This window comes from Gobio gobio (genome assembly GCF_949357685.1).
Source record: "Gobio gobio genome assembly, chromosome: 17".
Lineage (NCBI taxonomy): Eukaryota > Metazoa > Chordata > Actinopteri > Cypriniformes > Gobionidae > Gobio > Gobio gobio.
This window is the reverse complement of record NC_137110.1, coordinates 3,266,498-3,281,114: the sequence shown is the minus strand read 5'-3', so window position 1 is coordinate 3,281,114 and position 14,617 is coordinate 3,266,498. Positions and strand designations below refer to the sequence as shown.

The window sequence follows — 14,617 nt, the reverse complement described above, 5'->3', positions numbered from 1 at the left end:
TCATTGTTTATGATGAATTATAATTCAAGTATATTCTGGGAAAACACTTAAATACTGTTTATATCAAATTAACAATATTATAACGACTGTTTTTAATGTTAGACAGAGGTAAAATGTATATATTTTGGAAGATACATATTTATTTAAATATATATATATATATAAACCCATCTAATACCTGAATAATAGGTATTTTTATTATGTATGTAGTAGATGGATTTATATTTGTCATTGTTTATGATGAATTATAATTTTTAATAATAAAAATAACCTGAGTATATTCTGGGAAAACACTTAAATACTGTTTATATCAAATTAACAATATTATAACGACTGTTGTTAATGTTAGACAGAGGTCAAATGTATATATTTTGGGAGATACATTTAAATTTTGTATATATTTAAATATCTTATATATTTAAATATATATAAGATAAAATATATTTATATGTATTATATATATAATATATCTATAACCTGAATAATAGGTATTTTTTATTATTTATGTAGTAGATGGATTTATATTTGATAATTATTTGGCATTGTTTATGATGATATAATTATTAATAATCAAAATAACGTGAGTAGACTTAAATACTGTTTATATCAAATTAATAATATTATAGCAACTATTGTTAATGTTAATGTAACCATAATAAATTATTAACAAATAATAAAACCATTTATAATTAATAACAATAATATTAACGGACAGATTACTATGCGCAATTTCATATCCGCAGGCCTTATTCTCTAACGCCAGTAACGCGCGTTCTCCCAGTGTGCGCCGTGCAGGCTGCGCACTTCCCGTAGCGGTTTCGATAATGGCGTCTGTCTCCGAGATGCGCTCGGCTTTGGGAAAATGAAGCGTAGAAGAGTCTATTTCCAGTGATTCACGCGGGGTTTCCATTTCGCGGACTTTGCCTCTCTATCCGCGCGGAAAGGATCAGGTTCCGATCTCAGTCGCGACGCCCAGCCCGAGATGATGAAGGTGAAGTCGAACCAAACGCGCACCTATGATGGAGACGGGTTTAAGAAGCGGGCCGCCTGCCTGTGCTTCAGGACCGACACCGAGCAGGAGGTGAGTAACGTTAGCGGTGCCGGTGGAGCGGGAGAACGCGCCGTGCGTCAGCTGCTTAAACTCAAACGCTTTGTTTGTTAGCGGCGAGCTAGCGGCGGTTAGCCTCGGAGTAGTTAGCGGAGTTAGCCTAGCGTTAAACGACGCGACGAGCAATAATCAACGAAGCGACTCGGTGACAGCCTGATTGATTTATTGACATTCATCTGATGGGTTGTTTAAATATCAAATGAGATGTCATACGATTTAAAAATACTATGGTAACCAAAAAACATGGTAAATCCAATACGGTCCAAGTATATCCAGCGATAAAAGTGTTTTGGTACCGATTCTAATGTCCTATAAGTATTACAAGAGTAACGTTACCATGGTACATCTCCAACAAAGTACCGTTATAATATTTGTATCATCGAGTAGCACTTTGTAAACTAAAACACTTTGTTCAATTGTTTGAAAGCATAATTCAAATTGGTAAAATGATAATTTCCCGGTAATAAACATATTTATATTATTAATGACAGAAAACAAGGGGCTTCACAGGTGATCTTACATATCCAACATAATATTTGTATCATCGAGTAGCACTACAGCACTTTATAAACTAAACCACTTTGTTCAATTGTTTGAAAGCATAAATAAAATAGGTAATTTCCTGGTAATAAACATTTATATTATTAATGACAGAAAACAAGGGGCTTCACAGGCGATCTTACGTCTTAGAAAGGCAAACACTGAATGTGTACATTTTTATAAATTAACATTACGGAAAACTTGTACGTTCACATATATCGGATCATTCTACACACATCTTTACTAATGACACTAGGGATGCACTATATCTCGCCACCATGTTCATTTTTAATGTTATCGAAAATATAGCTGATATATTAAAGCTAATGCATAATTTCTTTCTACTTAGACACTTAAGATGCGCACTGTTTGCTGTGATGGGTTTGAGTTGCGTGAAATATGATTTGAATCACTTTTTAAAAAGGAAAATTCAGTTAAAGGCACAATATGTAAGATTTTTTTGTTGACTTGTGTGTTCAATGTTTAAATCCAGAGAAATAAGCGATTTTTAACCGTGCGTCACCATTATTGTGTAGTAACCATGGCAACACCAAAGCCACTTTAATATCTGATGTGTTTTACACACTCACATGTGTGTGATATGATCAAACAGCGCTGCGTTACACACACACACGTGAACGAAAGAAGCGGAAGCGCTCAGAATAAAAGCTCCGCCCACTCAAGGAGTCAAGACACGCCTTTATTTTGAATAAGTGACCGCAAAAATTACATATTTTGCCTTTAAGTGCAGCACAAGTCTGTCATATAGGCTACATACAATTATAATGAGAACTTTGCTTTGAGACTTGTTTTTGTAATCCAGGCTCTCAAAAATGATATAAAAATTTGGATTTAGATTTATCGGCCAATTTATCGGTTATCTAGCCTAGAAATCGAGACGCACCCTAGCGGTCATCTAAATCTAATTTGCAGTCCGGGTCGTCTAGCAACTCTCCATCGGCTTGCGAGCTGGAAAAACCAAACTCTGGTCAGGCCAATCACATCGTCTATAGAGTCGGTGGATATGCGTCACATGACTAAACATGCGCCATCGTCTCGAATACCTTCGTCTTCACAGTCCACACTACAACGCGAAGAAGGCATTTTCAAATTTATCCGCTTTGGAGAGCATTTTCGTTTATTTAAAATGCAGTTTCATGGTGCGTTCACACCGGACACGAATGACGCGATTCGCGAGAATGATTTAGATGTTAAGTCAATGCTGCGGCGCGATTTGCGCGAATGAGGCGGCGTGAATTGAGCGTTTTGAACGCGTGATTCACGCGAATCGCTCAAGTTGAAAAATCTGAACTTTGGCGGATATTCGCGCCGCGAAAACCAATCAGGAGCTTGCTCTAGTAGTGACAACAATGAGGAGAAAATCTGTATATTAATATCTGGTTCAGACAATATGATTATCACTGTGATAACATTAAATGACATGAAAAACAACCCAGTCTCTTTTTGTTAAATGTAAGTTTATGTTTAATCAATAATACAAAAGTATAAGTAAAAGGTATAAGAAGCTATACATGAAATAAAGCAAACAATTCAGTCAAACATTCAAAGTCAGTGCTAGTCGGCTACAACGGTTACGTAAAGTTAAATAGCCTAAAAATATAAAGTAATGAAACTTCACTTTGCCCTCGGCCTAAACGATTTGCCAGGGAACAAATTATAGATCCATGAGAGCAAAGATCGGCCGTTAAACAACTACATTATCGCCTGAAAGTCTTAACTACGTTTTGTCACACATTAACAGTAGATTTGAACAAAAAAAGACACAACCCATGTCAGCCGAGACGAGCCGCTGGCAGAAGCCCCGCCTATGAGGCGAATTCACGTCTGTTGTGAAGTGAATGTCACGCGCGAATGAAGCAAGTAAACTCAAAATGTTCAAGCGTCGAACTTCGCGCGATTAGCGCAAATTATCCGTGTCATTCGCGTCCAGTGTGAACGCCACAAGTGTGAACGCCACAAGTGTGGAGGGAAGGCCAAAATGGAGAGATGTGTTTTCAAACGAAAACTTATTAGTGTGGCTGTGTGGGTCAGACGAAAAGAGGTAGTCTCGGTCCGGATCAAACTGAACCACGGTTTGCTTCTTTTTCTGTATGGTTCGGACTTTCAGACCATTTACAGGACGTTCCGGTGGTTCCAGCGTAGCCTAAACAACTGAGAGAAGAAGACAGAAGCTAGCAGGAACAATGAGCCGTGGTAGCACACAGGGAGAGGAGGAGACGAGGTTTTTAATTGAAATATGGTCAGACGACATTAGAAGAAGTCAACTGGAAAAAAGGCACAAAAATGCAGACAATTTCGAAGTATTTCCGCTGAGAATGAAAGAGAGCAATGCCAATTAAAATACACTCTAAAAAAAAGGTTCTATATAGCACCAAAAATGGTTCTTGGCTCGTAATCGTAGGGGAACCTTTTTTAGTGCTATATAGCACCAATTTTGGTGCTTATTATTATTTCTTTTATTTGAACAGGGACAGTGCACAATAAAACATTAACCCTGTATATAACAAGGAGAGATGCATTGCTCCGGGTTTTAGCAAATTGCTATTTTCCACCCGTAGTCCCTGGGCAGGTAAATAAAACATACAATAAATTAACAGTTACTAAATTCACAGTTGTGCAATATTTCAAGTACAAAATTATCAATAGACACATTTCTACATCATTAAAACAATTTACCCCCCTCCCATCACCTTTTATAAATTAATAAACCCCCCCATCTCTCACACAAACTCACAAATGGCCACAAATTTGTTGTGACAGGATCCAATGTTTTGTGTGACATGAAAATTTTGTAAAATCCGTACATGTAATCAACTCTGTTGGAAGTGTGTTCCATTGATTTATGGCAACAAAAGAAAAAGATGATTTACCAAATGCAGTCCTGCGTTTAGGAATACTGAATTCTCCCCTGGTACCTTCAGTGGTTCTTCAGCGGTGCTATATAGCACCTTAGTCAAAGAACCGGTGAAGAACCGGTGAAGAACCGCTGAAGAAGCGCTGAAGAACCGCTGAAGCACCGCTGAAGCACCGCTGAAGCACCGCTAAAGAAGCGCTGAAGCACCGCTGAAGAACCGCTGAAGAACCGCTGAAGCACCGCTGAAGAACCGCTAAAGAAGCGCTGAAGCACCGCTGAAGAACCGCTGAAGAACCGCTGAAGCACCGCTGAAGCACAGCTGAAGAAGCGCTGAAGAACCGCTGAAGCACCGCTGAAGAACCGCTGAAGAACTGCTGAAGAAGCGCTGAAGAACCGCTGAAGCACCGCTGAAGCACAGCTGAAGAACCGCTGAAGAACTGCTGAAGAAGCGCTGAAGAACCGCTGAAGCACCACTGAAGAAGCGCTGAAGAACCGCTGAAGCACCGCTGAAGCACAGCTGAAGAAGCGCTGAAGAACCGCTGAAGCACCGCTGAAGAACCGCTGAAGAACCGCTGAAGAACCGCTGAAGCACCGCTGAAGAAGCGCTGAAGCACCGCTGAAGAACCGCTAAAGAAGCGCTGAAGCACCGCTGAAGAACCGCTGAAGCACCGCTGAAGCACAGCTGAAGAAGCGCTGAAGAACCGCTGAAGCACCGCTGAAGAACCGCTGAAGAACTGCTGAAGAACCGCTGAAGCACCGCTGAAGAAGCGCTGAAGCACCGCTGAAGAACCGCTAAAGAAGCGCTGAAGCACCGCTGAAGAACCGCTGAAGAACCGCTGAAGCACCGCTGAAGAACCGCTGAAGAAGCGCTGAAGCACCGCTGAAGAACCGCTGAAGAACCGCTAAAGAAGCGCTGAAGAACCGCTGAAGCGCTGAAGAACCGCTAAAGAAGCGCTGAAGAACCGCTGAAGAACCGCTGAAGAAGCGCTGAAGAACCGCTAAAGAAGCGCTGAAGAACCGCTGAAGAACCGCTGAAGCACCGCTGAAGAACCGCTGAAGAAGCGCTGAAGCACCGCTGAAGAAGCGCTGAAGAACCGCTAAAGAACCGCTGAAGCACCGCTGAAGAACCGCTGAAGAACCGCTAAAGAAGCGCTGAAGCACCGCTGAAGAACCACTGAAGAACCACTGAAGCACCACTGAAGAACCGCTGAAGAACCGCTAAAGAACCGCTGAAGCACCGCTGAAGAACCGCTGAAGAACCGCTAAAGAAGCGCTGAAGCACCGCTGAAGAACCGCTGAAGAACCGCTGAAGCACCACTGAAGAACCGCTGAAGAACCGCTGAAGCACCGCTGAAGAACCGCTGAAGAACCGCTGAAGAACCGCTGAAGAACCGCTAAAGAAGCGCTGAAGAACCGCTGAAGCGCTGAAGAACCGCTAAAGAAGCGCTGAAGAACCGCTGAAGAACCGCTGAAGAACCGCTAAAGAAGCGCTGAAGAACCGCTGAAGAACCGCTGAAGCACCGCTGAAGAACCGCTGAAGAAGCGCTGAAGCACCGCTGAAGAAGCGCTGAAGAACCGCTAAAGAAGCGCTGAAGCACCGCTGAAGAACCGCTGAAGAACCGCTGAAGCACCACTGAAGAACCGCTGAAGAACCGCTGAAGAACCGCTGAAGCACCGCTGAAGCACCACTGAAGAACCGCTGAAGAACCTCTGAAGAACCGCTGAAGAAGCGCTGAAGCACCGCTGAAGAACCGCTGAAGAACTGCTAAAGAAGCACCGCTGAAGAACCGCTGAAGCACCGCTGAAGAACCGCTGAAGAACCGCTGAAGCACCGCTGAAGAACCGCTGAAGCACCGCTGAAGAACCGCTGAAGAACCGCTGAAGAACTGCTGAAGAACCGCTGAAGCACCGCTGAAGAACCGCTGAAGAACCGCTGAAGAACCACTGAAGAACTGCTGAAGAACCGCTGAAGCACCGCTGAAGAAGCGCTGAAGCACCGCTGAAGAACCGCTGAAGAACTGCTAAAGAAGCACCGCTGAAGAACCGCTGAAGAACTGCTGAAGAAGCGCTGAAGAACCACTGAAGAACTGCTGAAGAACCGCTGAAGCACCGCTGAAGAAGCGCTGAAGAACCTCTGAAGAACCGCTGAAGAACTGCTAAAGAAGCACCACTGAAGAACCGCTGAAGAACCTCTGAAGAACCGCTGAAGAAGCGCTGAAGCACCGCTGAAGAACCGCTGAAGAACCGCTGAAGAACTGCTAAAGAAGCACCGCTGAAGAACCGCTGAAGCACCGCTGAAGAACCGCTGAAGAACCGCTGAAACACCGCTGAAGAACCGCTGAAGCACCGCTGAAGAACCACTGAAGAACTGCTGAAGAACCGCTGAAGCACCGCTGAAGAAGCGCTGAAGAACCTCTGAAGAACCGCTGAAGAACTGCTAAAGAAGCACCACTGAAGAACCGCTGAAGAACCTCTGAAGAACCGCTGAAGAAGCGCTGAAGCACCGCTGAAGAACCGCTGAAGAACCGCTGAAGAACTGCTAAAGAAGCACCGCTGAAGAACCGCTGAAGCACCGCTGAAGAACCGCTGAAGAACCGCTGAAACACCGCTGAAGAACCGCTGAAGCACCGCTGAAGCACCGCTGAAGAACTGCTGAAGAACCGCTGAAGCACCGCTGAAGAACCGCTGAAGAACCGCTGAAGAACCACTGAAGAACTGCTGAAGAACCGCTGAAGCACCGCTGAAGAAGCGCTGAAGCACCGCTGAAGAACCGCTGAAGAACTGCTAAAGAAGCACCGCTGAAGAACCGCTGAAGAACTGCTGAAGAAGCGCTGAAGAACTGCTGAAGAACCTCTGAAGAACCGCTGAAGAACTGCTAAAGAAGCACCGCTGAAGAACCGCTGAAGAACTGCTGAAGAAGCGCTGAAGAACCACCGCTGAAGCACCGCTGAAGAACCACCGCTGAAGAACCAAAATTTTAGTACTATATAGCACTTAAAAAGGTTCCCCTATGATTACGAGCCAAGAACCATTTTTGGTGCCATATAGAACCTTTTTTTTTTATTAGAGTGTAGCCATTGGCCTATTGTTAATCGGCCTGTCCGGGATATTGTTCAGTCACTAACGTTCCGCCTGAAATCGTGTTCCGTGTCCACAGGTGTTGTTGGTGAGCAGCAGCAGAAACCCGGACAGATGGATCGTTCCTGGAGGAGGAATGGAGCCTGAGGAAGAGCCCAATGCCGCCGCTGCCAGAGAAGTCTGTGAAGAGGTTTGACTTTGATTCATGCGCTTCTCTCGGATTATGCAGGAAATCAATCATGCTCAACATTATATTAAAGGGTTAGTTCACCCAAACATTACAATTCTGTCACTAGTTGCTCACCGTCATGTCGTTTCAAACCTGTAAGACTTTCGTTCATCTTCAGAACACAAATGAAGATCATACAGCTACGCTTCAAAAAGATCATAAAGAGATCATAAAACTAATCCATATGAATTGACCTATCGGTAAGCCCTGCCCCCTTAGTTACTGTTGCTAACTCGGACAAACAAACAGAGTTGCTATATCTTACAATGTACAGCTGTCCGTGTGAAAACCTTATCCTGAGATGTTTTTGGACACAGATTGTAGCGTATATCCCGTCCGAATGATGGACAAACTTTACTGATGGTTTATCAAGTTTATTATGTCCTGTTTCACTCCAGAAAATCATCGTAAGAGCTGAACAAACAAAGCATAAGAAGTGCGCATTAACATCTCATTCACAAACTCACTCTCTCCGTTGCATTACCATTAACACACACAGCAAATTACACAAAAACACTCACAACTAACAGTAAATAAACATACTCAGAGCTTATGACCAGTGTTGGGGAAAGTTACTTTGAAAAGTAATGCATTACAATATTGCGTTACTCCCTTAAAAAGTAACTAATTGAGTTACTTTTTAAGAAAAGTAATGCGTTGCGTTACTTTTGCGTTACTTTTTCTCACCTGGGCTGGGCTTGCTTTTTAGTTTTGTTTTTTAATAGCAAAAAAAGTCCTTTTTTGTGCTAATGTAAAGACCTGTTCATACCAAAATTGAAATAATAGGCCTCAGGCTGAGGTAAAAATGTGCTGCCATTCTGGATAATGGTAGAATAGGACGCAGGAGAAAAACGTTTTACCAATAAAAACAAAAAATCTAGTAATTTTTGCTCATGGCTTAACTGAATCATCAAAGGCCAGCAGCACGACATTGGTCAATAAAGGTAGATTAAATGCATAAAAATATTTGTTCTATTTAACATTTATATATTTGAGGTTTGAGTATTCTGATTTTGCATTTGACTGATTTTATTCATTTTGAGGAGTACTGAATCTTTATTGTGCGAGTTAGTCTAGAACTACAATAACCATCATGTTTACACACACACCTTTCCACTTATTTTTCACAACATGGGGGCAGGAGAGCTGTCAGTCAAATAAATGTGAAAAAGTAACTTGCGTTACTTTTTTGAAAAAGTAACTCAGATATTTTGTTGTAAATTTGAAAAGTAATGCGTTACTTTACTAGTTACTTGAAAAAGTAATATTATTACGTAACTCAAGTTACTTGTAATGCGTTACCCCCAACACTGCTTATGACTTTTCGAGAGTGCAGTTAATAACTGGTAAACTTTGTATCTGCAAAACAACTCCGATAAACTGCGTGCGAGCTCTTCCTTTCACTACCCGGAGACTATAATACCCATCAAAATAGGAGTCCTCCTTAGTAGGACAGATAATGTAGACCTTAAACATATCTAAAATTAAATTAATTTACATATAACCAGTTTAATATGGATAAGAGAGGCACTGAAATGTAGACCTTCGTGTTTTTGACCTACAGTGTCACATGACGTGAGAACATTTAGTTATTTTGGTTTGTATGTTAGCAGGGACTTTAATCGCAATTTAACGAGAATATGACAAACAGAAAATCCTCTCAGGATCCCTGGAGTCAGTGCTACAGTACCTCAGGTACAACATTTGAGCATTTTTGTAGCATAAACACCATCAAACCGATGAGAGCTTCGGATTTTCCAATGTTTCTCTATGGCGCTGAAACCTAAAGATGTCCGAGTTCCGGTCCCAGCGCAACTGATACTCAACTGCTATTGGCTCATCTGAGTTTGAGGGGAGGGGCTTACCGAAGGTTAATTGAGCAGTTTATTCCAAAATGTTCTGAAGAGACTCGATCGCTTTATATGATTAACAGATTGAATTTAGGCTTTTATTCACAACATTCATCAACACATACATCAGTTGAGGTAAACGGAAGCTCAAGCATGAGAACCAATGAGGTTCATTCTGGTGTTACGCATCACGTTTGAGCTTCTCAAGGACCAATGAGGTTCATTCTGGTGTTACGCATCACGTTTGAGCTTCTCAAGAACCAATGAGGTTCATTCTGGTGTTACGCATCACGTTTGAGCTTCTCAAGAACCAATGAGGTTCATGCTGGTGTTACGCCGCACGTTTGAGCTTCTCAAGAACCAATGAGGTTCATTCTGGTGTTACGCATCACGTTTGAGCTTCTCAAGAACCAATGAGGTTCATTCTGGTGTTACGCATCACGTTTGAGCTTCTCAAGAACCAATGAGGTTCATGCTGGTGTTACGCCGCACGTTTGAGCTTCTCAAGAACCAATGAGGTTCATTCTCGTGTCACGCATCACGTTTGAGTTTCTCAAGAACCAATGAGGTTCAATCTCGTGTTACGCATCACGTTTGAGCTTCTCAAGAACCAATGAGGTTCATTCTGGTGTTACGCATCACGTTTGAGCTTCTCGAGAACCAATGAGGTTCATTCTGGTGTTACGCATCACGTTTGAGCTTCTCTAGAACCAATGAGGTTCATTCTGGTGTTTCGCATCACGTTTGAGCTTCTCAAGAACCAATGAGGTTCATTCTCGTGTTACGCATCACGTTTGAGCTTCTCAAGAACCAATGAGGTTCATTCTCGTGTTACGCATCACGTTTGAGCTTCTCAAGAACCAATGAGGTTCATTCTGGTGTTTCGCATCACGTTTGAGCTTCTCAAGAACCAATGAGGTTCATTCTGGTGTTTCGCATCACGTTTGAGCTTCTCAAGAACCAATGAGGTTCATTCTCGTGTTACGCATCACGTTTGAGCTTCTCAAGAACCAATGAGGTTCAATCTCGTGTTACGCATCACGTTTGAGCTTCTCAAGAACCAATGAGGTTCATTCTCGTGTTACGCATCACGTTTGAGCTTCTCAAGAACCAATGAGGTTCAATCTCGTGTTACGCATCACGTTTGAGCTCCTCAAGAACCAATGAGGTTCATTCTGGTGTTTCGCATCACGTTTGAGCTTCTCAAGAACCAATGAGGTTCATTCTCGTGTTACGCATCACTTTTGAGCTTCTGTTTATATTCGCTGATCAATGTTTATATGTGAATAAAAGCCTAAATTCAGTGATCAAGTAAGAATTTGGACTAAACCGCTTAATTCATATGGATTAGTTTTATGATCTCTTTATGAAAGCATCAAAGTGGTCGCTTCAAAAGTCGTACAGGTTTGGAACGACATGAGGGTGAGTAATTAATGACAGAATTATCATTTTTGGGTGAACTAACCCTTTAAATGAAAATAGATGGTGGGAGTTTCATACATCATTTGTAGGAGATATTGTTAATTTGTCATGATTTTACAGTTTCATCGTTTTTTTATGGCTAATGCGCATAACACAATTTCTGACTTCAATGCTCAATGATTTTGTGATATTTTCAAAATGGATAAATCTCGGTGGAATGACCAATAGGCCTGATAATTTTAATATGGCTAAATATCAGGTAATTAATTGCCTGTCTGATTTTTTAGGCTATGTTCATTTTGATCTCATTCAAACCACGTTTAAGGAAAAAATCTGATTTGCCTGCCGTCTGAACATAGACTTAGACTATCATTACTAACAACTGGCGTATATTTTTAACTTGATCCATTGTGCAAACATGGGAACTCTAGGTTTTTGCTCTGCCGACACTTGACCTATGGGGTTTCTCTTAAAGAGAAGTGATAATGCTCCATCAGCTGAGATCTGCCACACTCTCTCTTTGGCTGGCCATCTGACAGAAGGCGGACATGCTGCTCATTCTGGGACGATCGCCTTACAGTTTTAAAGGGCATTACACTCAGATTAAGAGCTGCTCTTCACACCTCGACTGCCAGACAGTGGCCAAGAGTGACCGTGGACTATAAGCGGACCATGACACGAGGCCAGCCGCATTCAGCGAATGTGTGGGATTGTCCTGAAGCCTGAGACCACATGAAAAATGATGTTAAATTAGAATATTTCAGAGATTTCTGCTTTTCTAGGTGACTAATCAAATGCAAACGCAAACGAATGAGGGACCCACTTTATATTAGGTGACCTTAAAGGGTTAGTTCACCCAAAAATGAAAACTCTGTCATTAATTCCTCACCCTCATGTGGTTGGACACCCGTCAGACCTCCGGTCATCTTCAGACACAAATGAAGATATTTTAGTGTAAAGCTGATGCTGAGAAAGGCTTCAGATAGGCCTCCATTGGCATTCAGTACATTTATACTCACAAGACCCATAAAAGGCACTAAAAACATCGTTACAAAGTCCATCTCACCACAGTGACTCTACAATAATCTTACGATGCGACGACAATAGTTTTTGTGCGCAAAAAAAATCTAAATAACACCTTTATCCAGCTTGTTCTTGTCTTCCGTGTGTGTCTCCACGACGCATGCGCGAGAATATGAGCAGATCCGGCGTTCGGGAATCCATGAAATGCCACTTTAGCCCCATTTTGAGAACTACGCCGAGACCTAAAGCACGATCAATGTAGAATTCAACAGCTGAGATACGCGCGTCTTCCTCTGCTTGTAAACAAATCTCTTCTGGGTCACGTGTCCGAACGCCGGATCTGCTCATATTCTCATGCATGCGTCGTGGAGACACACACGGAAGACAAGAACAAGTTGGATAAAGGTGTTATTTTGATTTTTTTTTTGCGCACAAAAACTATTGTCGTCGCTTCGTAAGATTATTGTAGAGTCACTGTGGTGAGATGGACTTTGTAACGATGTTTTTAGAGCCTTTTATGGGTCTTGTGAGTGTAAATGTACTGAATGCTAATGGAGGCCAATCTGAAGCCTTTCTCAGCATCAGCTTTACACTAAAATATCTTCATTTGTGTCTGAAGATGAACGGAGGTCTGACGGGTGTCCAACAACATGAGGGTGAGGAATTAATGACAGAATTTTCATTTTTGGGTGAACTAACCCTTTAACTACTATGTACTAACATTTTAATTAATAATTTGATACAATGCACTTATTGTGTACATACATGTTTTTACATTGTACTTGCATTTAAAAAAATACCTGCATGTAATTACATCTGTAATTAATTTCTGTAGTTACATTTGTAATTACACAGTTGACACTTCCCTTACACCTAACTCTACCCTTAAACTTACCCAGATCACCACACCTGTCCCTAACTCTACCCTTAAACTTACCCAGATCACCACACCTGTCCCTAACTCTACCCTTAAACTCACCCAGATCACCACACCTGTCCCTAACCCTACCCTTAAACTTACCCACACCACCACACCTGTCCCTAACTCTACCCTTAAACTTACCCACACCACCACACCTGTCCCTAACTCTACCCTTAAACTTACCCAGATCACCACACCTGTCCCTAACCCTACCCTTAAACTTACCCAGATCACCACACCTGTCCCTAACCCTACCCTTAAACTTACCCAGATCACCACACCTGTCCCTAACTCTACCCTTAAACTTACCCAGATCACCACACCTGTCCCTAACTCTACCCTTAAACTCACCCAGATCACCACACCTGTCCCTAACCCTACCCTTAAACTTACCCACACCACCACACCTGTCCCTAACTCTACCCTTAAACTTACCCACACCACCACACCTGTCCCTAACTCTACCCTTAAACTTACCCAGATCACCACACCTGTCCCTAACTCTACCCTTAAACTTACCCAGATCACCACACCTGTCCCTAACCCTACCCTTAAACTTACCCAGATCACCACACCTGTCCCTAACCCTACCCTTAAACTTACCCAGATCACCACACCTGTCCCTAACCCTACCCTTAAACTTACCCAGATCACCACACCTGTCCCTAACTCTACCCTTAAACTCACCCAGATCACCACACCTGTCCCTAACCCTACCCTTAAACTTACCCAGATCACCACACCTGTCCCTAACCCTACCCTTAAACTTACCCATACCACCACACCTGTCCCTAACCCTACCCTTAAACTTACCCATACCACCACACCTGTCCCTAACCCTACCCTTAAACTTACCCACACCACCACACCTGTCCCTAACTCTACCCTTAAACTTACCCATACCACCACACCTGTCCCTAACCCTACCCTTAAACTTACCCAGATCACCACACCTGTCCCTAACCCTACCCTTAAACTTACCCACACCACCACACCTGTCCCTAACCCTACCCTTAAACTTACCCACACCACCACACCTGTCCCTAACCCTACCCTTAAACTTACCCACACCACCACACCTGTCCCTAACTCTACCCTTAAACTTACCCAGATCACCACACCTGTCCCTAACCCTACCCTTAAACTTACCCACACCACCACACCTGTCCCTAACTCTACCCTTAAACTTACCCAGATCACCACACCTGTCCCTAACCCTACCCGTATCACACCTCAATATCAGCAAAGGTGTTTTGCAATACAATTTGAACACAGTAAGTACAATGTACTTATTTTTTGATGTAAGTACATAGTAGTTAAGGCCACCTAATATAAAGTGGGGCCTGAATGAGTGTTATTGGTCATGTGACTCTCAGATGTTCTTACATTGAAGCTTAAGATGCACTCTCAAATTATGCTGGAGAACATTGAGACTGTCTTTACAGTGTTATCCTGATTATATCATAGTAAAACAACACACTATCGTATAGAAGTTTGGGGTCAGTGAGATTCGTTTTTGTTTTTTAAAGCGAGAGAGAGAGAAATTAATACTTTTTATTTAGCAAGGATG

General features: G+C 42.5%; 1 protein-coding gene across 2 annotated transcripts in view; it reads left to right on the top strand.

The window, feature by feature from the left end:
• Positions 1–786: 786 nt before the first annotated feature.
• nudt3b (nudix (nucleoside diphosphate linked moiety X)-type motif 3b) overlaps positions 787–14,617 on the top strand; it is a 26,902-nt gene continuing 13,071 nt past the window's right edge. For both annotated transcript variants that reach the window (XM_079841043.1, XM_079841042.1), the window contains exons 1-2: positions 787–1,081; positions 7,681–7,791. In XM_079841043.1, the coding sequence (XP_079697169.1) occupies positions 983–1,081; positions 7,681–7,791 (210 nt within the window). In that variant the 5' untranslated portion in view covers positions 787–982. The remainder of the gene's footprint in view (positions 1,082–7,680; positions 7,792–14,617) is intronic.